This window comes from Hylobates moloch, unplaced genomic scaffold (assembly GCF_009828535.3).
Source record: "Hylobates moloch isolate HMO894 unplaced genomic scaffold, HMol_V3 SCAFFOLD_15, whole genome shotgun sequence".
Taxonomy (NCBI): Eukaryota; Metazoa; Chordata; class Mammalia; order Primates; family Hylobatidae; genus Hylobates; species Hylobates moloch.
Genome location: NW_026652290.1, coordinates 7,381,086 through 7,404,476, shown reverse-complemented (window position 1 = coordinate 7,404,476; position 23,391 = coordinate 7,381,086). Strand labels below are relative to the sequence as shown.

At 59.5% G+C, this 23,391-nt stretch overlaps 3 protein-coding genes and 1 long non-coding RNA gene across 6 annotated transcripts in view; 2 read left to right on the top strand and 2 right to left on the bottom strand.

Moving 5' to 3' along the window:
* The window catches only part of FSCN2 (fascin actin-bundling protein 2, retinal), a 9,922-nt gene extending 6,531 nt beyond the window's left edge, over nucleotides 1-3,391 (bottom strand). The window contains exons 1-2 of the mRNA XM_032753672.2: nucleotides 2,354-3,391; nucleotides 1,311-1,326 (exon numbers count right to left, since the gene is read on the bottom strand). Of these exons, the coding sequence (XP_032609563.1) occupies nucleotides 1,311-1,326; nucleotides 2,354-3,179 (842 nt within the window). The 5' untranslated portion in view covers nucleotides 3,180-3,391. The remainder of the gene's footprint in view (nucleotides 1-1,310; nucleotides 1,327-2,353) is intronic.
* LOC116483644 (retinal rod rhodopsin-sensitive cGMP 3',5'-cyclic phosphodiesterase subunit gamma) overlaps nucleotides 1-23,391 on the top strand; it is a 223,324-nt gene that overhangs the window by 127,462 nt on the left and 72,471 nt on the right. The window lies entirely within an intron of this gene.
* Nucleotides 13,888-17,440, bottom strand: LOC116483338 (uncharacterized). The gene is made up of 5 exons (XR_009209943.1): nucleotides 17,207-17,440; nucleotides 16,149-16,341; nucleotides 15,304-16,022; nucleotides 14,617-14,727; nucleotides 13,888-14,457 (listed from the first exon to the last, which is right to left on the bottom strand). It is a non-coding gene; the product is annotated as an uncharacterized LOC116483338 (long non-coding RNA).
* Nucleotides 17,081-21,558, top strand: ACTG1 (actin gamma 1). 3 transcript variants are annotated; one of them, XM_058428360.1, is made up of 6 exons: nucleotides 17,081-17,100; nucleotides 19,167-19,295; nucleotides 19,385-19,624; nucleotides 19,898-20,336; nucleotides 20,417-20,598; nucleotides 20,693-21,558. In XM_058428360.1, the coding sequence occupies exons 2-6, from the start codon at nucleotides 19,173-19,175 to the stop codon at nucleotides 20,834-20,836; spliced, it is 1,128 nt and encodes a 375-aa protein (XP_058284343.1). In that variant the 5' UTR covers nucleotides 17,081-17,100; nucleotides 19,167-19,172; the 3' UTR covers nucleotides 20,837-21,558. The 3 variants fall into 3 exon arrangements, with proteins under 3 accessions (XP_058284343.1, XP_058284342.1, XP_032033186.1); XM_058428359.1 differs by lacking the exon at nucleotides 17,081-17,100 and adding an exon at nucleotides 17,785-17,806; XM_032177295.2 differs by lacking the exon at nucleotides 17,081-17,100 and adding an exon at nucleotides 18,629-18,791.

Here is a 23,391-nt window from a genome sequence, read left to right as displayed (position 1 = left end):
CATCACCACCATCACCACCATCATCATCACTATCACCACCACCATCACTATCATCACCATCACCATCACCATCATCACAACCACCACCACCACCATAACCACCATCATCACCACCACCATCACCATCATCACCACCACCATCATCATCACCATCATCACCACCATCACCACCACCACCATCACCATTATCACCACCATCACCACCACCATCATCACCACCACCACCATCACCATTATCATCACCATCACCATCATTATCACCACCATCACCACCACCACCATCACCATCATCACTATCATCACCATCACTATCATCACCATCACCATCACCATCACCACCATCATCATCACCATCATCACCATCACCATCATCATCACCACCATCATCACCATCACCATCGTTGTTGCCACTGCCACCACACTGTCGCCACCACACTGTCATCACCGCCCTCACCTCCATGCCACCATCCACATCACACCACCAATGCCATGGCCACGGCCATGGCTGCCGCTTTGAGTCTGCTTCCCAAGCTGTCCATATACAAATGCCTAAAGGTCCAGTGTCTTTGGCTCCCACAGAGGAAGCATTCTCACTGCCACTGTCCCACTTACCCCCTTTAACCACCTAAGGATTGACACACACCCGGGCCTGGGCCCAGGCCAGCAGGCATTGCAGCTGGACTGTGGGCTGTGATGGGAAGGAAGGGCCATGGCCGTGCATCCACAATTGAACCCTCACTCATGGGACCCTGTCACTGCTGCGACAGGCCCGAGGACGCTGACTGCAGGACCCCATAGCCATGGCTGGGCTCCCCTCTCGGTGCGCAGGGTGGGGCCTCTGCCATCTGGCCCCAGAGTATCAGTGTGCCCAGGGGGCCTGGACATCTGTCAGGGTGGGGGCTTGGTGGGCACCTGGGAGCTGCCAGGAGATAGGGGAGCTCTCCTTGCCCAGCTGATGCTGGTCTGGAAGGACCTGAGTTAGGAGGAAGAGCTCCATGCATCCGGCTCTCCCCACCTCACCTTTTCAGACCACTTCAGAGCCACCCTGGGGTGCATGGAGCCAGGAGCCCAGGTGGGTAGTGACTGCTCGGGCCAGGGCGTTTCCCTCAGAGCTCAGCTTGTGGGGAAGGAGGAACTGCTAGGGTTCACCCATAGGCGGTGGAGGGAGTCACGCAGGGAGGCAACTGGTGACCTGGGAACTGGGGAGAGCCAGGCCACGCCCCACTGGGACAGGGAGGTGCCTCCCCACCAGGAGCCCAGGCCTCGGGTGAGGCCGCCTGCCCACCGTGTCCTCCAGCACTGGAGCTGACCTTAAGCCCCCCACTTCTGAGGACATGAGGCTCCACTGGTCAGGCACGTGGCAGTGCTACCCCCGGCTCCCTGCCCTGCCCTGGGCCCCTCCCCAATTTCCTTTAAAGTCCAGAAAATGCAGCCAGGCGCGGTGGCTCACGCCTGTAATCCCATTACTTTGGGGGGCGGAGGTGGATGGATCACAAGGTCAGGAGATCGAGACCATCCTGGCTAATATGGTGAAATGCTGTCTCTACTAAAAATACAAAAAATTAGCCGGGTGCGGTAGCGGGCGCCTGTAGTCCCAGCTACTTGGGAGACTGAGGCAGGAGAATGGTGTGAACCCAGGAGGCGGAGCTTGCAGTGAGCCTAGATAGCGCCACTGCAGTCAGGCCTGGGCGAAAGAGCAAGACTCCGTCTCAAAAAAAACAGAAAAAAGAAAAGAAAATTAGCCAGGCGTGGTGGCGGGCGCCTGTAGTCCCAGCTACTCGGGAGACTGAGGCAGGAAAATGGCATGAACCTGGGAGGTGGAGATTGCAGTGAGCCAAGATCACGCCACTGTGCTCCAGCCTGGGCGACAGAGCGAGACTCTGTCTCAAAAAATAAATAAATAAATAAAGTCCGGAAAACGGGGTGGAAGAAAAGAATGGGAGATATGGGCCCCCCACAGCCTCCTGCCCACATGCCCCTCATGGCGCCAGGCCAGGCTGTGGGCCTCCTGCCCCTGCTGGGCACTGCTCATCGCCTGGCCCACACCTCTCCAGTAACAGACTCCGCAGCTGCCTAGGGCTTGGCTGAGACATTCTCCAGCTATGCTGAAAAAGGCCAGGAACTCTTGCCTCTGACCCTGAAGCCACCACCCCTCAGTGGGGGTCCCCTGGGCATGGTCCGAGGCCCATCCACCTGCACTTTGGCCACACATGTCCTACATGGATCCCCAGCCCAGGACAGACATGTGAACACACAGACACGATACCACTCCCCGTGAGACCTCCACAGCCTCCTTTCTGAAGCAGGGGGTTCCCAGCACCCCTCAGGAGGTCACCACCTGTGCCCTCCTTACCTTGCCGCACAGAGACATAGCGGTGGTTGGCGGCCACCAGCACCACCTGTGGGTGACTCTCCTCCAGGTCAAAGAGCTCATCCTTGCCGGGTCGCGTGTTCCGGCCGGCCTTGAGGGTGCCAGCAGGCCCCATGGGTGCCAGGTAGCGGCCGTCGCAGTCCTTGAAGGCCAGCTTGCCCGCCTTGAACTCCAGCGTGTAGCAGGCATGGGGCTCAGGCTCCCAGACCAGGCGGCCGTCGCTGCGCAGGTAGCGGCTGTCACAGGACTTGAGGCAGTACCGTCGGCTACGGAAGATGAGGGTGAGGAGGGCGTCCACGCCCCAGGGCTTGTCACCGTCTGCAGCCATCTCATCCTCCCGCGGGCACAGGTGCACGTAGCGCCGCCGGCTCACACTCAGCAGGTGGGCCTGCGGGTGGATGGCCAGGTGCACGGTCCACAGCTCGGCCGGGGAAACGGCTGTGGCAAAGCAGGACAGCTGGTCCTCGGTGCCTCCGAAGAAGCGGCCGTGCGGCTCTGACCGCAGCACCCAGCGCCCATCTGGCTGCGGCAGGACCAGGAAGCGGCAGTCACGGCCCGGCTGCTCTGCCTCACAGGCCACGCGCCCATCCTCTTCTGCCGACAGGTAGCGGCCCAGGTGGCTGCTGCGGAGCAGCACGGCCGTGCCTTGTCCTGGGTCGGGTTCCAGCACCCAGGTCTGCTTCCGCTTGAGGCTGGGTGCTGAGGCATTGACCTTGAAGCCGAAGCTCTCGGCTGTCAGGTAGCGGCCAGTGTCGTTGACGAGGCCAAACTGGATCTTCAGCACCTGGTGCAGGCCGTTTGTTGGCATCTTCAGGCTGGCTGGGTCCCCGGAGGGGCCTGGGACGCTCCCTCTGAGTGCTCACGGCCCCCGCGGTCCCCGAGAAGCCCGGGTCGGCTCGGCTGGCCCACGGCCCCCAGACCCAGCCGGCGTCATGAACCCCCTGCCTGCTCTGACCCGCCTCTGACCTGCGGCAGCAGCCTGGGCAGCTCTTACAGGGCCCGCGGGCAGCAGAGGGCGGGCGGGGAGGGCGGATCAGAGACGTGCGGCTTAGGAGCGGCACCTTTCATTACCCTCAGCTTGGATTTCAGCCTCTCCCGGATTGAACAGAGTCCAGAGCCTGAGGGCCTGAGGGCCTACAGGGCTGAAGGGCAGGGTCGACTCCCCTTTCCTCGTAGTGTGGGCCCAGCGCCCCTCTTCATGGCCCTGCACCTTTTGGCCTCTCTCGTTCCTGCCCACCTCCTCCAACCCCGTGTGGGCTCCCAGCCCGGCCCGGCCCTTCCGGATGTAGAAGCTGCCCAGTGGAACGCTCACGGCTCGGCCGCAACCTGATCGCTGCCTGTACCCTTGGTGGCCGCCAGGCCCTCAGCCGGATCCAGTTACTGCTTCTCTGATTCCTGCTGCCAGAAGCACAGCAAGGACCCCACCCACAACCTGCAGCCCAGGTTGCCTCCACCCCAGACTGGCCTCTGGCCACGCTGCTCAGGCCCCAGAATGACGCACTGGACTGCTGCCCACCCTGGAGGGTGGAACACAGTGGCAGTGCAGCCCTGCAGGCAGGGGGCAGGATCAGAGGCCCCAGCGCACTCCTGTGCACTCTGAGCAAGCTGCTGGGCCCTGAGGCTGCCCCTTCCCCTGCTGTGAGCTGGAGTGAAGCCAGCCTCACTTCACTTTGGAGTCTTTACGGATGTGGATCCAGGAGGCTGGTGGGACGATGTCCACCCCATGCTCCCAGTGGTGGTCCTTGGAATCTAGGAGAGGATGAAGGCCAGCAGGCTGGGAGAGACTGGAAGTGGTCACACCTGTCCCCAGCACCTCCTCGCTCTGGGCCACCTGGCTATACCCCTTCCCCAGAGCCTGAGGGGCACTGGGCCCTGCTCACTGTGCCTGGCTTCTGCACCTGCCTCAGGGGCTCACAGCCAAGTAGTGAAACCAGAGCTGCCCACCCTGGGCCAGGGCCAGCCCGGTGTCCTCTTCCTCATAACAGCATGTGACCCTCCTATCTCCCTGGGGACTGGGAACAGGGGCCACAGGGCACTTCCAGTCATGGCCTGGAGTCACTCCCCTGTCCTCCTGGGCCCCCAATCTCCTGAGTGGCCATCATGGGGGTCCCAATATTGCAGGAGTCTAGCCAAAAGCAAGGGGCCTGGGCTGGGCACCTGTGGGCTCCAGAGGTGGGCAGGGCTGTGGTGGCAGAGTGTGCACAGACTCGGGGCTCTTCCTCTGTTCTCTAAGCCCTGGACAGCAACCATGCCAGGCACCTGCAAACACAGGGGAGGAAAAAGAGGAGACCTGTCCCCACTGTCCCCACGCTCAGGGGCCAGGGTGGGGGCAGACAGACTCCCACATGCAAATACCCCCTGCACGGTGTATGCCACGACGCCAGGGCCTGTTCTCGCCTCTCCCTGTGTGTTGGCCTCATCCGCCTCTGTGATTCACACGCATTTATGAGGCACCAACTGTGTGCAAAACCAGGTCATGTGCCAGGCACCATCCTAGGGAGACACAGTCTGGGGTTTCACCCCCTCCCCAGAGACAATGCCCACACACACTCTCCCACAGTTTCCAGGGAACTGAGGACCCAGGCCTAGCATTGATGCCAGGGAAGCGTCCCTGGTTTAGGGGCACAAGCTGGGGTGCTGCCTGCACCTCAATTTCCCATTGGATCTTGTTTTTAAAAAAACTTTTTTTTGAAACACGGTCTCGCTCTTTGCCCAAACTGGAGTCCAGTGGCGCAATCTTGGCTCACTGCAACCTTAGAGCTCAAGCAGTCCTCCTGCCTCAGCCTCCCAAGTAGCTGGGATTACAGGCACTTGCTACCATGCCCGGCTAATGTTTATATTTTTAGTAGAGATGGGGTTTCGCCATGTTGCCCAGGCTGGTCTCGAACTCCTGACCTCAAGTGATCCGCCCGCCACAGCCTCTGAAAGTGTTGGGATTACAGGCATAGCCACTGTGCCCAGCCTCCCACTGGATTTTGAGGGCACAGCTCAGTTGGTCTGTGAGCGGTGGGGGAAGCCAGAGGGGCAGCTGTGCCCATGGTCCCCCCACCCCAGGCACAGACACTGGCTTCACCTCCACACCCCAACGCCCAGCCAGGCTGTGAAGGAGCCCAGGCAGCCTGCCCCTGTGATTGGCATGACGGCCTCATTAGCACTGTCTGGGCTGGCAGGGTGCTTAGGCATCAGGTGCCCAACGGGAGGAAGCCTGGCCGCCAGGCGCTAAGTGGGCCTGGCTCTGGGCAGCCTCTTGGTGGCAGAGCCAGAAATGATGGCAGCTCCTCAGTTCTGGGGCCCCACAGCTCCACGTTGGGTGGGGCTGCCTGGCACTGACCCAGGTGCGTGAGCTAAGGGGGACTCTCGGGCCCCAGGGGAGGGTGACTGAAGGGTGGGCGCCTGGGCCAGGCTTCCTTGGAGGGAGGCCGTTCACAGGGATTCCAGCCCCTCCTGCCTCCACCTCAGGACCCCAGGCTCTTGCCCAGCCACCTGCTAGGATCGTTTCCTCTGGATCCCCAGCAAGGTTTCTGGCACACAGCAGGTACTTAATAAGTGCCTGAAATTGTTAGATTGTCGGCAGTCTGGCTCTTTATTATTATTATTATTGATTTTTTTAAGACGGAGTCTCACATTGTCACCCAGGCTAGAGTGCAATGGCACAATCTTGGCTCACTGCAACCTCTGCCTCCCAGATTCATGGGATTCTCCTGCCTCGGCCTCCCGAGTTGCTGGGATTACAGGTGCCTGCCACCATACCCAGCTAATTTTTTGTATTTTTTAGTAGAGACGGGGTTTCATTATGTTGGCCAGACTGGTCTCGAACTCCTGACCTCGTGATCTGGCCTCCTCAGCCTCTCAAAGTGCTGGGATTACAGCCGTGAACCACCGGGCACAGCCTTTTTTTTTTTTTTTTTTGAGACAGAGTCTTGCTCTGTCGCCCAGTCTGGAGTGCAGTGGCACTATCTCGGCTCACTGCAACCTCTGCCTCCCGGGTTCAGGCGATTCTCCTGCCTCAGCCTCCCAAGTAGCTGGGACTACAGGTGTGTGCCACCATGCCTGGCTAATTTTTGTATTTTTAGTAGAGATGGGGTTTCACCATGTTGGCTAGGCTGGTCTCAAACACCTGACCTCAGGTGATCCACCTGCCTCGGCCTCCCAAAGTGCTGGGATTACAGGCGTGAGACACCGTGCCTGGCCATCTGGTTCTTTTTTATTTATTTTAGAGACAGGGTTTTTTTCTGTCACCCAGGCTGGAGTGCAGTGGTGCTATCTTGGCCAACGGCAGCTGCAACCTCCTGGGCTCAGGCAATCCTCCCACCTTGGCCTCCTGAGCAGCTGGGACCCCAGCACAGGGCCGGGTTCTTGTGTGATGGGCTGAGCCTCTGCCCATGGGTGCAGCGTCGTGCATGTGTGTGAGTGTGGTGTGTGTGTGTGTGTGAAGGTGCTCATGGATGAGAGTGGGCAAAGGTTGCCAGAAAGGTCGCCTGCTGGGCCAACTCTGGACCCTGGTAATGTCATCCTGGATCCCAGCCTGAGAGCCTACTCAGGGCTGCCCAGCAGGGAGCCCAGGTTGTGCACTGCCCAAGGGAGGCTGTTTCCAGGGTCCCACTCATATTCCAGACATACACAACTCACAAGAGCATGTGGTGGGCTGGGGCACTCTAGCCCCCTGCAGTGTTCTCAGGCAACAGGGAGCACCCCTCCCACTGACCCCCACCAGACCCTGTGGCCACACCTCCGGAGGTGCCACGCAACCACTCACATGGTGTACACACGCGCCTGCCACCCTGACCTGTGCAGGCTGCACTGTGGGGACATTCAAAGCCGCTGCCACTCTGAGAGCACCACGCCCCACCCTCAGCCACCTCTGAGGCTGGCGGAAGCCCCTGCCCGGTGCGTGCCTGAGGCCCAAGCTGAGGTCTGCACCTGGGAGGGGTGCCTTGTCCTGGTGGGCACTGAGAGGCTGTTCGGGGTGGCAGTACCCCCAGCCCCCTGGTCCAGGGAGCAGCCAGCTGTGACAGACTTCCTGGCCTCACCTGAGCCCAGAGAGCAAGGAATGCCTCCACCATCAGAATCCCCCGGCAGCCTCCCCTGAGGCCTGAGCCTCAGCCTCTATCCCTCTCAGTGCAGGGCCAGCTGGGCAGGACCAGGAAGCCATGCGCCCCCACTAGCCCCTGGTGTCCACCCTCAGATTTCCTGAGAGCCCTCACTCAGTTGGCCCCTCTGGTGCTATAAGGGGAAGGACCCCAGGCCCCCCAGGCCTAGACCCCTGACCCTGGATGCTTGAGCCCAGCCTGGGCTCCTGCTGGCACGCCGTCTGCTGCCATGGCAACTGGCACGTGTTCCAGGCTGGATGCCCTGCAACACTGATCCTGGTGGTGTGAGCTGGCACAGGCCTGCGTGTGTGCAGCTGGGGGAGAGGCGGCTCCTCGCTCCTGGCCTGGAGCCCTGGAAACTGGGAAATGGAGCCCTGGGGCCACCCCGAGGCTGAGGACCACGCCTTTCACAGGCCAGCAGCGCCTGCAGCCCTCCCTGTAGGCATCGGGGGAGCCCCCGCCTCAGTGCCAGGCCCTGACTGCTGCCACTCCTGTTGGCATCCCTGTCTCCAGTGATTCCCAGGTACTCCACCCTTCCCCCGTCCCCGTGCCAAGCCTCTGCCCAGGCTCTGTTGTCCCCTTGGCCCTGCAGCCAGGTGAGGGCCACCCTGCTGGGCACACTGGGCTTTGATGTCCTCACTCCTGGCCCAGCACCTGCTCCCAAGGGCCCAGCCCCTGGTGGTGTTCCTGAGCACAGACCTGCAGCCCGGCGACCTCATGATTTTTTCATGGCTGAGCTATCGGCTCCGCTGCAGTTCCACTTACACGGGCGAGGAGGCCGCACTTCTCTTTCTCTGGCCTGGGTTGGTTTACTGAGGCCGGGTTTAGGGTGACAGGCTCCATCGGCAAGGCAGGGGGCAGGGCAGGGTTGGAATGAAGAACTTGGGGAGGGGCTCTCCAGCGTGGCTGCCTCCCCCTCCCCTCCCTGCCCCTCCCCGCAGGTAGCTTCCCGAACTGCAGTTGGGGTTCACGGCTGGCTGCTCCGGACCCTCCCCTTGGAACTCTCAGGGCAGACAGCCCACACACTCTACTGGCTTTTGTCATCTGTGAAACCATAAGGCGCTGGTGGGGGGCTGTGCCTGGAAGGGGAGGGGAGGAAGAGCACCTGGCAGAGGGCTCTAGGCCTTGCCAGAAAACTCTGGACCCCAGCAAGGACAAAAGCCCCCAAAGGGACCCCGAGGGCAGAAGCGAAGGTGTCTCGACAAGCCCAGATGCCTCACAACCACTGGGGCGATGGAGCCTCTGACCCCTGAGTCCCAGGACCTTTGCACATGCAGGGGGCAGGAGGAGGGTGTTCATGAAAACCCCATGAGCCCCTGGCTGCTTGCGGCTTAGAGTGACGAACAGATCACTTTCAGAAAAGAGATGGCTGCCTACAGCCCAGCTGGACTTACACACAGGTGCACACCACAGACATGGACACCTGGCGTGGACGAGCCCACAGCTCTGCAGGTGGCAGCCTCTGCCCAGCCCCGTCCACCTGCATCTACACACACACACAGGCGTGCATACGCCCTGCCCATGTGTAATGCCACGTCCACCTGCAAGTTCAGTCGTGCAAGAACCAACCATCGCAGGCACTCAGGGGGTACCTACGGTGTGCCAGAAACCGTGCTGGAGAAAGGAAAGGAATTAACTCTACCCCTAACTTCTGGGACAAAACAGAAACACACCATTTATCACTCTACAGTGAGAAGGGCTCTGCACATGGTCACCATCATGGTGTCACCCAGCTCCCTTGGGGACAATGCCACACCACTCAGCTCCATGCATTCAAGGTGGTCTGCTTTCTAAAAAAGTCTCATTGCCTATAGTTAATGAAATGGTGCAGAGAACAAGAGAGGCCTTGGGAATTAAAAGTATGATAGTTTGGCTGGGCACAGTGGCTCACGCCTGTAATCCAAGCACTTTCGGAGGCCGAGGCAGGTGGATCACAAGGGCAGGAGTTCGAGACCAGCCTGACCAACATGGTAAAACCCCATTTCTACTAAAAATACAACAATTAGCTGGGTGTGGTGGTCCACGCCTGTAATCCCAGCTACTCAGGAGGCTGAGGCAGGAGAATTGCTTGAACATAGGAGACGGAGGTTGCAGTGAGCCGAGATCGTGCCACTGCACTCCAGCCTGGGCAACAGAGTGCAGAGTGAGACTCCATTTCAAAAAAAAAGAGTTTATGACAACAAAATGTTATACGTGATTTTGGATTAGATGAGGAGAACACATTATGGAGGACATTTCTGGGACAAGTGTCATTACCGAAGTTGTATGATCCATGCCATCATCGACTGTCAATTGGATAAACAGTGTGATACTGATGTTGCCTGACTTTGATCACTGTTCCGTGGTTATAGAAGAAAACATCCTTGTTCTTAGGAAACACACACTAAAACAGTAAGGGCAAAGTGCCTGAAACCTGCTTCCAAAGGGCTCAGAAATAGAAGGAGAATGATAAGCAAATGTGTCAAGATGTTTAAAACTAGGTAAGTTTGAATTTCAAAACAAAAGCTGGGTGTGGTGGCTCATACTTGTAATCCCAGCATTTTGGGAGGCCAAGGCGGGTGGACTGCTTGAGCCCAGGAGTTCGAGACCAGCTTGGGTAACATGGCAAAACCCTATTTCTACTACAAACATTAGCCGGGCATGGTGGCATACACCTGTAGTCCTGGCTGCTGGGGGATAGAGAGGGCTGAGGTGGGAAGTTCGCTTGAGCCTGGGAGGTCGAGGTTACAGTGAACCGAGATGGCACCAATGCACTGTAGCCTGGATGACAGAGTAAGACCTTGTCTCAAAAAAAAAAAAAAAAAAAAAAGCCGGGCGTGGCTCATATCTGTAATCCCAGGACTCTGGGAGGCCAAGGCGGGTGGATCACCTGAGGTTGGGAGTTTGAGACCAGCCTGACCAACATGGAGAAACCCCATCTCTACTAAAAATACAAAAATTAGCCAGGTGTGGTGGCACATGCCTGTAATCCCAGCTACTAGGGAGGCTGAGGCAGGAGAATCGCTTGAACCTGGGAGGCGGAGGTTGCGGTGAGCCAAGATCACGCCATTGCACTCCAGCCTGGGCAACAAGAGCAAAACTCTGTCTCAAAAAAAAAAAAAAAAAAAAAAAAAAAAAAAATTCAAAACCAAAAGGTTAAAAACTATAATAAATAAAATGAAAAATTCCACTGAAGGGTTAGAAGTCAAGGAAATATCCCAGAAAGTTTAAAAAAAAATAGAAGAAAAAAACTAGAATATTAGAGAATAAATCCAGAAGGTATAATGCCCAATTAACAGAAATCCCAAAACAGAAGAACAGAAAAGAAAGAAATTGTAAAAGAAATAATACAAGCAAATTAGCAAGAACAGGGCCTAGGAAGTAGCCAAGATAATGAATGCAAAAGCATCACCAGGGACATTAAGCAATTTTAGATCAGCAAGAAAAAGCCTGAAGGCTCTTAAAGAAACACAACACCTGGACTCTGGATCAGGAATCCAGTGACATTCATTTTTCATTAGCAGCAGTGCCAGCAAGAGACAGGGACTAAGCCTTCAAAATCCCAGGCCAGTTCTACACTTGATCTTAGCCAAAAGGCCGAGAAGCGATGCCAGTTCTCAACTTGAAATTCCATCTCTCACCAAACTACCAGTTCCAGGGGTGTGAGCTCAAGGCACTTGCCGATACGCAAACTCAACACTGACTCGGGGGCTCACCTTCCCAGCTTGGTGACGCCCCCAAAGGATGCCTTGTCCTAAGGACTGGAGGAAATGGGGCCTGCCAAGCTGCTGGGCACAGTTAACCTTCAAGAGAGCCCAAGGGGTGTGTGGGTGGGGGCCAGGCAAAGGGGGCTCTCCAGGGCGATTCCCTCCCACAGACCGAGTGGACACATGGGTTGGGCCAACCACTGTCCTTCCCTGGTCATGATGTGACCCCAGCTCGGGCCTCTCCACCTTCAGGGTCACCTCCTGAGTCCGTTCTCCCCCAACCCCTCCCCTAGGCCTTCCTGTGTCCCCACGGCCCCAGGAGGAAGTGTGACTGCCCTGGTGTGGCACTGGACATCCCCTGTTCGGCAGTGCCCCCTCTTACTTTCCCGGAGCCAGCCCAGCCGCAAACAACCTGGCCCCTTGGGACACTGGTCTGGGGAGGCCCCTGCCACGGCCTGACCCAGCCCTGGGAAAGCCGGAGAAGCCTCTGTCCCCAGCAGGTGTGTGTAGTGAGAGCTCTGAGTCCCACCCCTGCAGACCTGGAGTCACCTTTTCCTGCTGTGTTGCCTCCATCCAGCCTTTCAGCCCCTCCCTTCCCTTTTCTGGGAACTGGCGGTTAGCAGGGGCCATCTGCTGGGGGAGCAGAGCGCCGGAAAAACGCCCTGCACCCAGAGCCAGGGTCCTCGTGTTGGGGGCCCTCTGTGGGTGCCTTCTGTGCTTGGTCGCAGGAGGGACCCCGGACATCTAGGGTGGGCAGTGAGTGGAGGTCCGGGCCACCCCCTCATCCACTGCCATGGGTGACCCCATCCCACTTTTCCGCGTCAGCCCTGGCTGAGGTCACCGGCCCCTCCCCAGGCAGCCCTGCCTCCGTCACCGTCCGGTGTGCGGCCGTGACTCAGCGGCCGGCCCCGCCCAGTGGCGGAGGGAGGAGCGGGGGTCCCTCCTGGCGCTCCTGGGCAAGCGCGGTCTCCGGCAGCGCGACAGGTGCGGCCTCGCGGCGATAGCGGGACCCACCTGGCGGCCCAGGTGGGAACGACACCGGCCCGCCATTCCCGGCCTTCCCGCGGGACCCACTCCACGGGCGCCATCTCCTGGCCCCGGGCCTCCGAGCTCGTGGTCCTGGGGGTGCGTCCCCGCTGCCAGACAGTGCTCGGCGGGGGAAGTGCGTGCTGAGTGCGGGTCCTGCGCCCACCTGAAGCCCCGGTGTCGCATCCTGGGGGGAGTGCGCGGAGTTGAGGCCCAGGCCGGCGCCCTGCGTGCACCTCGGGGTCAAGAGAAGCCGACTGCGTGGGGAGGGGGCGCAGCAGCGCGGGGTGGCGGGCCGGGAGCTGCAACGGGCGCGAGACGACGTGCAGCCGGGCTGGACCGCCGCGACCTCGCACCAGGTTAGGGCGTGCAGCCCTGGGTCCTGCCTGAGAGACATCCCGGGGCTCACCTTGCCCGAATGCAGACCAGCTCAAGTCCCAGCTTCCCGGGCGGGGCGGCGACGCAGAGCCCGTGTCCCAGCCACGCCCGCCCTGCTGTGCCCGCCCCCGCGGCACGCTGGGGGAGGAGGGCGTGGCTAAGGCTCGGGTACCCTGACCAGAGTCCGGGCTTGACCCCGGGCACCCTCCATTCCCCGCAGACCAGAGGCAGCCCTTAGGACACAGCGCCCAGAGCAGTAACCTCTTGCCCTTGTCCCGCCCTGACCCGCTTCCCCCTCTTCCGCGTGGCGCCAGCCGTCCCTCGAGTGGAGACACCTGGAGAGGCCCTGACCTAGTCGCTCTGCAGAGCTGCTTGGGCGAGCTGCAGGCCAGAGCAAGAGGTGCTGGACGGGTTAAACAGGCTTCCCCTACCTCGGTCCCTCGAGTATCCTGGACAAGACAGCCGCTCCCTGGCCTGCTGCGGCGGGGAAAGGTGGAGGAGCTGACCAGCTAGAGGGCAGGAGAGGGTCCGTGGGGAGAGTCAGCAAAAAGGATTCCCCTCCCTCCCCGCCCTAGAGTCATAGCCCCTTCCACGTTTTTGAGATAGGAGGCAGCTGCGAATGGGCCTGGCCTTCCTCTCCGCTCCCTCCTCCAGGGCTGGGAACTCCTCCCTCTATTCCACCCCTACTCGGGCGTCCTGCACGAGCAGCTGCGGGGTGGGTGCTATGCCAGGTACAGGGGCACCAGCTTCACTGTGGAGGACAAGGATGCTGTGCCCCAAGAACCAGTGCTCTAGGGCAGAGGGCGGGTGAAAGAAGCTAATAATCAATAGGAGTTGATGGGAGGTCGTGGGTGGCATGGGGGCGTGCCACAAGGAGGCAGCCAGTGGGAAAGCTTTGGGGGCAGAGGAACGGCCAGGCGGTGGTCAGGGGGCTGAAGGAGTGGAGGGACAGGCAGCGCCCACTCTATGGGCCTCCAGCACCAGGGGAAGGGGCTTAGATTCTACCCCGAGGCAGCAGGTAGTCTTGGGAGCAGCGGGGATTTGAAACATGGGGATTGATTGTGGAAGCCAAGGCCCTGGAGTGGGAAGGGTTGCAGGACGCGCACTGCCAGGGAGCAGGTGTGGCCACATGAGGCAGGCTGTGGCCTGGGAGGGTGGTTTCTGGCTTTAGCCCTGTGAAGAGGGTGGGGGCTCCTGGGTTTCATCTCCGTTTCTGGCTCCTCCCCTGCAATCTATGACCGCAGCTAAGAACCACCTTGAGGAGAAACTCCTCAAGGGAGGAGTTCCCAAACTTCAGGCCTCGCGGCCTCTGGAGAAGGAGTGAGGCTGGGGCGGGGGCAGGAGCTCCTGGGGTGGGGCCCACAAAGGCCAGATGGAGAGCAGACCCTCCCCACTCTGTGCGGCTCTGGGAGGCCACAGGGGACTGAGGCCTGGGGAAAGGTTCTTCTTGGGCCCAGTGGAGGGTCACAGACGGGCCTGGGGCTATGCCCTTGGGAACAGAGGGAGGAGCAGGCATCTGGTCTCAGGTCTCACACACGACACACGGAGGCACTGAGCACGTCTTACTCATCACCGAAAACTGAACCCCTGGGCGCCGGGCAAGACACCTGGGGGATTTGCTGGGCCGCCTGACGGCCTCCTGTCCCCAGACTTCTTGTCCACACAGGAAGGCAAGCAGCCTCAGAGCCCCTGATGGGCCACACATCTCACATCGCGGACCCCTCTCATTTTGACAGGAAATGGGGTACAGAGCGGTCACATGGCAGGCACAGGGCTGAGCCAGGCCCAGAACCCGGGTGTCCGACTCCCAGCTCAGGGCTCTTCCAGGGGCCTCCTTGGTTCCTGCTGCACAGCGGGGATGGGGAGCGTCAGGTAAACTGCAACAGGGATCCTGTCTCCGGAAGGCCTGGAGTAGCGGGGGTGGGGCGGGGCAGGGGGGTGGGTTTGAGGGACCTTAGGCCTGAATGTGTGTGCATTCAAGCCCCTAACCCTCGTGTGGAGTACCCGCACCACCCTCCAGAACCTCCTGACCTCTCAGGATGTGACCTTGTTTCTGGCTCATTACCCTGATCCAGGAGACTGCCTCAGTTTCCCTCCCTGTGAAACTTCACAGTCTGGGACTCTCCTCCAGTGGTGAGAACTGGACAACACATGCAGAGAGCTGGTCTGGTCTGTCCTGGGACCAAACAAGCAGCACCTGGCCACTCACAGCCAGCTGCCCAGTGACTCCGCAGGGGTGGGGGCAGCCGGCTGAGCCTTCTGGGCTTCAGTCTGCACAGTGGGGCAGGAGAACCAAGCCCCAAGCTGAGCACCAGCCAGGAGACAGAAGTGTGGGACCCTGGCCTTGTCCCTTGAGACAAAACTCAGAGGCAGCCAGGCTGAGCTGCAGGAAACCAGCCCTGCCCATCGGGACCAGCCTTGGGACCACTGCTCTGAAGAGGCAGAGCCCACTCCAGGCCTGCCCAAGGGAGCCAGCCAGGCCCTGGAAAGAGCTTCAGGAAACAGGGCCATCACCTTGCACTTGATCTGTCCGAAAGGGTGTGGGAGAATAGGGAGGTGGGCTGAGAGTACGTAAGCTTTGCTTGCCTTGGATTCAAGTTAGCTTTTTATTATGGGAGAACTTTAGACTTACAGAAAAGTTACAAAGACAGTAGGAAGGTCGCCAATGCTCTATTCCCAGTGTCCCCTAACCTAGCATTTTACAGGCTCATGGGACAACTGCCATAACTGAGAGATTAACCTTGATACTTACCACCAAGCTCGAGGCTCTGGGTTTTGCTGGTTCTTCCGCCACTGTTCACTGTTCCTTGTTCCTTTTTCTGCTCAGGGTCCATCGTTTCATTTAACGGGGGAAGATGCGACATTCCAGGCTGGGCCAGGTGGCTCACGCCTGTAATCCCAGCACTTTGGAAGGCCTAGGCGAGTAGATCACTTAAGGTCAGGAGTTCAGGCCAGCCTGACCAACATGGTGAAACCTTGTCTCCACCAAAAATGCAAAAATTAGCCAGGCGTGGTGGTGCATGCCTGTAGTCTCAGCTACTCGGGAGGCTAAGGCCCGAGAATCGCTTGAACCCCCGAGATAGGTTGCAGCGAGCCAAGATCGCGCCACTGCGCTCCAGCCTGGGCGACAGTGAGACTCTCAAAAACAAAATAAAATACAAAGAAAAAATAGACATTCCAGGCAGGTAGAGTGACAGAGACAAAGGCTAGGGGTAGGGACCCATGCCCAAGCCCCCATGTCTGTCTGACAAGTAGCCGGCCAGGTGGGAGGCCGTAGGGACTGGGGGGGCCCTGTCAACAGGTGTGGAGGTGACCCAGAGTCCAGGGGCTGATCCGGTGCAGAGGGAGGAACAGGGCAAGGGCCTAGAGGTGGGGCAGTACAGGCCGTGGGGGGCGCAGGCCCTGGGTTAAGTCTCAGCTCTGCCACACCTCCCTGGGCCACTGTTGTCATATCCACTAAATGGGCCGAAACTGAAATAAGACATAACAAGGTCATGATAAAAAGTCACCAAAGCCAGCACTGAACAAGAAAAGAAAAATCACATCGCTTCTCTGAGCCCCAAGTCTCCCTTCCTGAAATGTGAAGGACACACCCACCTCTGGCGGAAGTGCAGCTGCTGACTCTCCCGGCTCCGGGGGCCGCCCAGCTCCATCCATGCGGTCCCCTCCACAGGCCCAGCTGCCTGGCCCTCTCCGGCACTGGTTCCAGAAGGGTGGCGGCCGCCCTGCGCCACCGGCTTCCCAGAGCATAGCCCAGGACGGGCACGGCGCGACCTTGGGCGAAGCCCCGCTACAAAACAGAAAAATCACAGCGTCCGGTCCAGCCCCCTGCGCCCCGCGGGCTCGAGGCCTCGCCCTGCCCGCCCACTTCCCAGGGGCAGGCAGCCCCGCATCCCCGCCGCCCTCGGACCCGGGACTCCCCAGGCTCCGAGGCCTCCCACGCCCAGCTCCCGCCCCGAACCCTCGGAGGGGTCTGGCCACTCCTGCGCCCCGAGGCTGCCCCGCCGCCTCCCCTTTGTCCCGCGCGCCAATCGGCAGCCTCCTTGACTAAATAAGGCCAGGAGCGCCGGGCAGGCGCCCCCCGTCCGTTACTTCCGCCCCCCGCCCGCCGTGACTCAGGCCCGGCGGCGGGCGGGGACGGCGCTGCCCCGGGCCGAGCTTCCCGGCGGCGGCAGGAGGGGCTCCGGCGGCGCCGAAATCGCCAAATATGGCCGCGCCGCCGCCCCCCGCCGCGTACCTGGGCCGCACCTTGACCCCCGCCGCGTGACGCGGCCGCGGAGGAGGAAGTCGCTCTCCACCGCCGGCCCGCGGCGGCGCCCCCTCCCCGCGGCTCAGGCCCTACGGGTGGCGAGGAACCCGGGGGTCTCGAGGCGCCAGCCCCGCCCCCCACGACCCTGGCGGCCTCGGGTCCGCAACGTGGGGAAGGGTGGGGGACGGGGACGCGCGCCCGGGGCCGGTGCCTCCCCGCATTTCCCAGACAAAGGAGTTTCGGAGGAGGCCGGAGGCCTGGAGGGGCAGGGTCCCCAGCCGGCCCGGAGCAGAACGTAAGGTGGGGTGAACGCAGGATGGAGGGGCCTGTGGCTATTGCCCACCCGCCCCGTGTCCCTCGGTGTGTGACGTCGCATCTTGGGACCCCCCCAAGTGGAAGTCCTTACCCAGGGGTGGAGCAGGCTGTGTGGTTCTGCCCAGGGACGCGAGTCCGGGTGGGTTTGTTGGAGGCCCAGCCCCGGCTTTGCCACGGGAGGGAACACACCTGACAGCCTTGCCCGGGCCCCCGGAGAGTCTGGGCCTGGGAGGCTCAGCACCCCTGGGAGGCCTGGGACACGGGGGCCTTAGCCACGGGTCTCGGCGTCCGGGGTGACTGCAGCCCGCAGGTGAGCTGGGCCGGCCGCCTTGCCCTGACTCGCTGTTCTTACTCCCGAACACGGGGTCGCGAGCTAACCTTGCAGGGCTCGGGACTCCGCGTGGGGACCCCGGCCCCGCCCCCCAGCCTGTCGAGTCAAGCTGAACGCCCTGCGACCTCGGGCGAGTCCGTCGCCTCACTGCGCGGCCTCACTGCCACCCCTCCGCCGCCGGCGCTCCAACCCTGAAAATTGCAGCAGCGCACAAGGAAACCGTAGTGCCGGGCGCCTCTCGGGATGTAACCAAAGCACCGGTGCCGCTCCTGGCGAGGAGTGAGGAACCCGGACCAGCCTGAGGCTAAACCCACGCCGGCTGTGGTCCCTGGTCTTAACTAGCATCGTAAACAGAGAAAGGTATCCCCCCGACCGCCCGAGGCTGGGGAGCCGACCTTCAAGAAAGTCAGGGTTCCCGTTGACTACCTCAGTTTCCCTATAATGTCTACAGGTGACCAGAATGAAACAAAGGCCTCGCTCCGCACAACCTCCTCAGCACATAAGGGGGCGGGGTAGCCCTAACGCGGAGCGCGCGCCTGAGGACAATCGGGCCTGTGATTTGAGGGGCAGGGATGTGTCGGGTCCGGTAGAAAGGGGCCTCGGTCTTCAAACCAACGGAGATCCGGGGCAGGGCGCCCCATGGAGGGACCTGCATGGTGGTAGCTGCGCTCGGAGACGGGCGGGCTGTTTCCTATGGTGACCAGGGCGAGGTGAGGGCTCCTAAGAGCTCCCCGGCACCCAGGGACGCAGAGGGTCACGGACCCCCGCCGCGCCCCTTCCTCAGCCCGGCACCGGAGCCCGGGATCCTCGTGGAGCCCGAGGGGAAAAGCTGCAGGGGACGTCCCAGGAAGCAAAGCCCCGCAGCGTGGCCGGGGACTCGGGGACCCACCCCAGCTCCGGCGCGGCCCCGCCCCGGGTCAGGCAGTTTCGGGGCGCAGCCGGGCCCTCCCTACGGCGCGGCAGTCTCGGGGAGGGACCAGGCCCGTCAGCCCTTCGGCCCTCCCGGCGACCCCCGGAGGGCACCCCAACCCAGACCCGCCCTCCGGCCCGCGAAGGGTCGCGAGCGCGCGGGGGTGGCGCGGGCGGGGCCGTTGGGAGGTGGTGCGGGCTGGGGGGCGGGGCGGGCCGGGTCCCCACGTGTCCCTGACGGGCGGGCCAATGGGCGCCCGGCTTTTGGAAAGATCGCCATAAATGGACATGTTCTGGGGCCGCGCGCGCCGCCGGGCCGCGCGGGCGCGCCGCTTTCGCTTAAATAACGGCGGGGGAGGCCGCGGTCGGTCTCAGTCGCCGCTGCCAGTTCTCGTACTGTGTTCTTTCGCTGCTCCGTTGTCCTACTTCTCCGCCGGTAAGTGCCCTGCGTCGGGGCCTGAGCTGGATGTTTCAGGCCTGCACCCCCCCGATCCTGGCTGGCCCCTCTTCCAGCTGCCGAGACCTTGCCGCGCCTTTCTCGGAAACAAAAGGCGGGGTGGACTGGGTCGGACAGACGGGGCTGGACGGACGCCGGGGGTCCAGGGCGGGGCCCGGCCGCAGTGCAGAATTCCGAGCCGTGGATGTTAAGCAAAAGGCCCGGTTTCCGGTTCTAGGTGGTTGCGGTCTTGGAGGCTTCGGCCTCCAGGGTTGGGGTAGGGATCATGCTCCTTCGCGGGAGGGCGTTAGTTGGCTTTGAGGCGGGGGGTACTGTCTCAGACGCGCTCGCCTGAGTCCATCTTTTTTCGGGCAGGTCGCAATGGAAGAAGAAATCGCCGCGCTCGTCATTGACAATGGTTCTGGTATGTGCAAAGCTGGTTTTGCTGGGGACGACGCTCCCCGAGCCGTGTTTCCCTCCATCGTCGGGCGCCCCCGACACCAGGTGAGTGGACGGCGCCGCGGGGCTGCTGGGTTCTGCGTTGCGGGGTGGGCTCGGTGTCGTCGGCGAGGCTGACAGGTCGTCCGCTGCAGGGCGTGATGGTGGGCATGGGCCAGAAGGACTCCTACGTGGGCGACGAGGCCCAGAGCAAGCGCGGCATCCTGACCCTGAAGTACCCCATCGAGCATGGCATCGTCACCAACTGGGACGACATGGAGAAGATCTGGCACCACACCTTCTACAATGAGCTGCGCGTGGCCCCGGAGGAGCACCCAGTGCTGTTGACCGAGGCCCCCCTGAACCCCAAGGCCAACAGAGAGAAGATGACTCAGGTGAGGCTTGGCCGACGCCTGTGTTCCCCTCGTTTCCCCAGTCATTTTCTGCCCAGCTTGATTTCTGACATTCAAGTGTTTCTTTCGCTGTTCCAGGCTCTGTTCCTCTCCCGGCATTTCTTCCCTGAAGCCTCCAGGTTTCTCATTTGGTTTCTGCCTGCGTTCTTTTCTTTTCTCCACACATCACACTGGCATGCAGCATGTTGTGGCGTGTGAGCATGGGGTGGCCGTGGGTCTGTGTCCCTGACTAAGCCGCCCCTTGTCCCTTCTCAGATTATGTTTGAGACCTTCAACACCCCGGCCATGTATGTGGCCATTCAGGCCGTGCTGTCCCTCTACGCCTCTGGGCGCACCACTGGCATTGTCATGGACTCTGGAGACGGGGTCACCCACACGGTGCCCATCTACGAGGGCTACGCTCTCCCCCACGCCATCCTGCGTCTGGACCTGGCTGGCCGGGACCTGACCGACTACCTCATGAAGATCCTCACCGAGCGAGGCTACAGCTTCACCACCACGGCCGAGCGGGAAATCGTGCGCGACATCAAGGAGAAGCTGTGCTACGTCGCCCTGGACTTTGAGCAGGAGATGGCCACCGCCGCATCCTCCTCTTCGCTGGAGAAGAGCTATGAGCTGCCCGACGGCCAGGTTATCACCATCGGCAATGAGCGGTTCCGGTGTCCGGAGGCGCTGTTCCAGCCTTCTTTCCTGGGTAAGTGTTGTGAGCTAAACGTTTCTGCTCTTTTCATTCTGGGCGACACAGCATCACTAAGGGAGGGGTTTGTCCCCTAGGCATGGAATCTTGCGGCATCCACGAGACCACCTTCAACTCCATCATGAAGTGTGACGTGGACATCCGCAAAGACCTGTACGCCAACACGGTGTTGTCCGGCGGCACCACCATGTATCCAGGTATTGCCGACAGGATGCAGAAGGAGATCACCGCTCTGGCACCCAGCACCATGAAGATCAAGGTGAGTCGAGGGGTGGTTGGGCCCTCTGCCCAGCTTGGGAGTCCTGACTGGGGGGCGCTGTGTGAGCTAAAGCCATGCCTGGCTGTCTTTGCAGATCATCGCACCCCCAGAGCGCAAGTACTCGGTGTGGATCGGCGGCTCCATCCTGGCCTCACTGTCCACCTTCCAGCAGATGTGGATTAGCAAGCAGGAGTACGACGAGTCAGGCCCTTCCATCGTCCATCGCAAATGCTTCTAAATGGACTGAGCAGATGCGTAGCATTTGCTGCATGGGTTAATTCAGAAGTATAAATTTGCCCTTGGCAAATGCATACACCTCATGCTAGCCTCACGAAACTGGAATAAGCCTTCGAAAAGAAATTGTCCTTGAAGCTTGTATCTGATATCAGCACTGGATTGTAGAACTTGTTGCTGATTTTGACCTTGTATTCAAGTTAACTGTTCCCCTTGGTATTTGTTTAATACCCTGTACATATCTTTGAGTTCAATCTTTAGTACATACGGCTTGGTCACTTCGTGGCTAAGGTAAGAACGTGCTTGTGGAAGACAAGTCTGTGGCTTGGTGAGTCTGCGTGGCCAGCAGCCTCTGATCTGTGCAGGGTATTAACGTGTCAGGGCTGAGTGTTCTGGGATTTCTCTAGAGGCTGGCAAGAACCAGTTGTTTCTGTCCTGCGGGTCTGTCAGCTTTGGAAAGTCCAAGCCATAGGACCCAGTTTCCTTTCTTAGCTGATGTCTTTTGCCAGAACACCGTGGGCTGTTACTTGCCTTGAGTTGGAAGCAGTTTGCATTTACACCTGTAAATGTATTCATTCTTTTAATTTATGTAAGGTTTTTTTGTATGCAATTCTCGATTCTTTAAAGAGATGACAACAAATTTTGGTTTTCTACTGTTATGTGAGAACATTAGGCCCCAGCAACACGTCATTGTGTAAGGAAAAATAAAAGTGCTGCCGTAACCGATGACTGGCTCCTGTTTGGGGAAGTAGCAAGTGGGCTGGGAAAAACAGACCCACCTCGAAGGATTGGGTGGTCTTGGGGGAGGCGGGGTGATGCTCAGCTTGGCTTCGTGGACTGGTGTAAAAATGGCTTAAAATAATTTGAACAGTTGTATTTCTTCCAAACCGAAAGTGCAAGAACAAGGCAGCCTAGGGAGTTTGGGTGTTGGATATAACTGAAGTGGCATCATAAGCAGGCTGGGAGGGAAGTCCTGAGATGGCGTTTTCCGTTATTTGGGAAAAACTAGATGACTTGATGACATCTTGGGTAAATACTTGGCATAAAATAAAAACCACCTGAACCAGCAGGGGGCCTGCCTTAGCAGTTTCCCCTCAGCCCTCAGGTGGACACGGGATATGAGATTGCGTCAAGAGCGCAGCAGTCATGGAGTTGGCTGATTATTGAGTCCTGGAACTCAGTATCTGCCAATGACAGGGCCTGAACTGGTGCAAGTGGCTTAGTGAGTGCCCTTTGTACTTTAAGCTTTTCTCCCCACAGATGCCAGGGGAGAGCCTCTGTAGATGGGTTGGGAGTCCAGTGCATAGCTCCTCTAAACTGCTTACAGCTGCAGAAGTCATTTGGAGGTTGGGTCAGGGAAGGGAGATCTCCACCAGTTGAAAACAGATTTGGAAGAACTATTTCATGTTAAGTTGGGTCAAGGGATTGTTTCTGCTGTTGAGAGGCAGATTTTACTCAAGCAGAGAAAGTGGTGCTTCCTAGCTCCCCCTCCCATATGGGGATGGGGGAGAGGAAGCTCTCAAGCTGGTTGGGGGTCGGGGTGGAGGCAGGCATGATAAAAGGAGCTTACTGAGCTCCAGGCTCCCGTCCTACCTTGTTCTGTGACCTCACGTCACAGCATGACTTCTCAGAGACTCCGATACCTGCAAAAGATAGAAATTCTCTTTGTCCCGTGAAGCATTGCACTTACAGGACAAACTATGAGATGCTCATGGACACTGGGCATCAGCAAATGCACATTAAAACAAATTAGATGCCAGTTTCTATCAGATGAGCAGAAGTCAGGAGATGGGTAGTACTGAGCATTGGCCAGGGCATGGGGACCAGGGACAGTCACGCACTCTCCAGGCGTTGAAAGCTGCAGCTCTTCGGGACTGCCCAGTACAGGTTCCCAGCGAAAATGAGATGATGAGTACATTCTACAGCTCCCAAGCCCCATACACCCTAGAGAAACCTCAGAGACCAGGACATGCAAGCTACTTGTGAGGGCGGTGGGTAAGTGACGTGGCAGATGTGCACCTGCGGCACTGACGAGCTAGAGCTGGGTATCAGCAGCACTGTTGAATGAAAGTTATGAACAGAGTGAGCTGTATTTCACAGCTCCATTTATATAAGTAAGAACAGATCCAAAAGACTATGTGTAATACCAGCACTTTGCAAGGCTGAGATGGAAGAATCATCTGAGTCCAAGAGTTTGAGACCGGCCTGGGCAACTGGCAAGACCTTATCTCTACATTTTTTTTTTTTTTCTTTTTTTGAGATGGAGTTTCCCTCTGTTGCCCAGGCTGGAGTCCAATGGCGTGATCTTGGCTCACTGCAACCTCCGCCTCCTGGGTTCAAGCAATTCTCTTGCCTCAGCTTCCCGAGTAGCTGGGATTACAGGCATGCGCCACCAGCCCAGCTAATTTTGTATTTTTAGTAGAGGTGGGGTTTCTCCATGTTGTTCAGGCTGATCTCGAACTCCTGACCTCAGGTGATTTGCCTGCCTTGGCCTCCCAAAGTGCTGGGATTACAGACGTGAGCCACTGCGCCCAGCCAACTTTTTTTTTTTTTTTTTTT

Bases quoted from the DNA above. Each gene is read 5' to 3' on its own strand.
- ACTG1 (XM_058428360.1), top strand. From the start codon at position 19,173: ATGGAAGAAGAAATCGCCGCGCTCGTCATTGACAATGGTTCTGGTATG. The intron at 20,337-20,416 runs GTAAGTGTTGTG...TTTGTCCCCTAG, and splicing joins GTTCCAGCCTTCTTTCCTGG to GCATGGAATCTTGCGGCATC. The intron at 20,599-20,692 runs GTGAGTCGAGGG...CTGTCTTTGCAG, and splicing joins CCAGCACCATGAAGATCAAG to ATCATCGCACCCCCAGAGCG.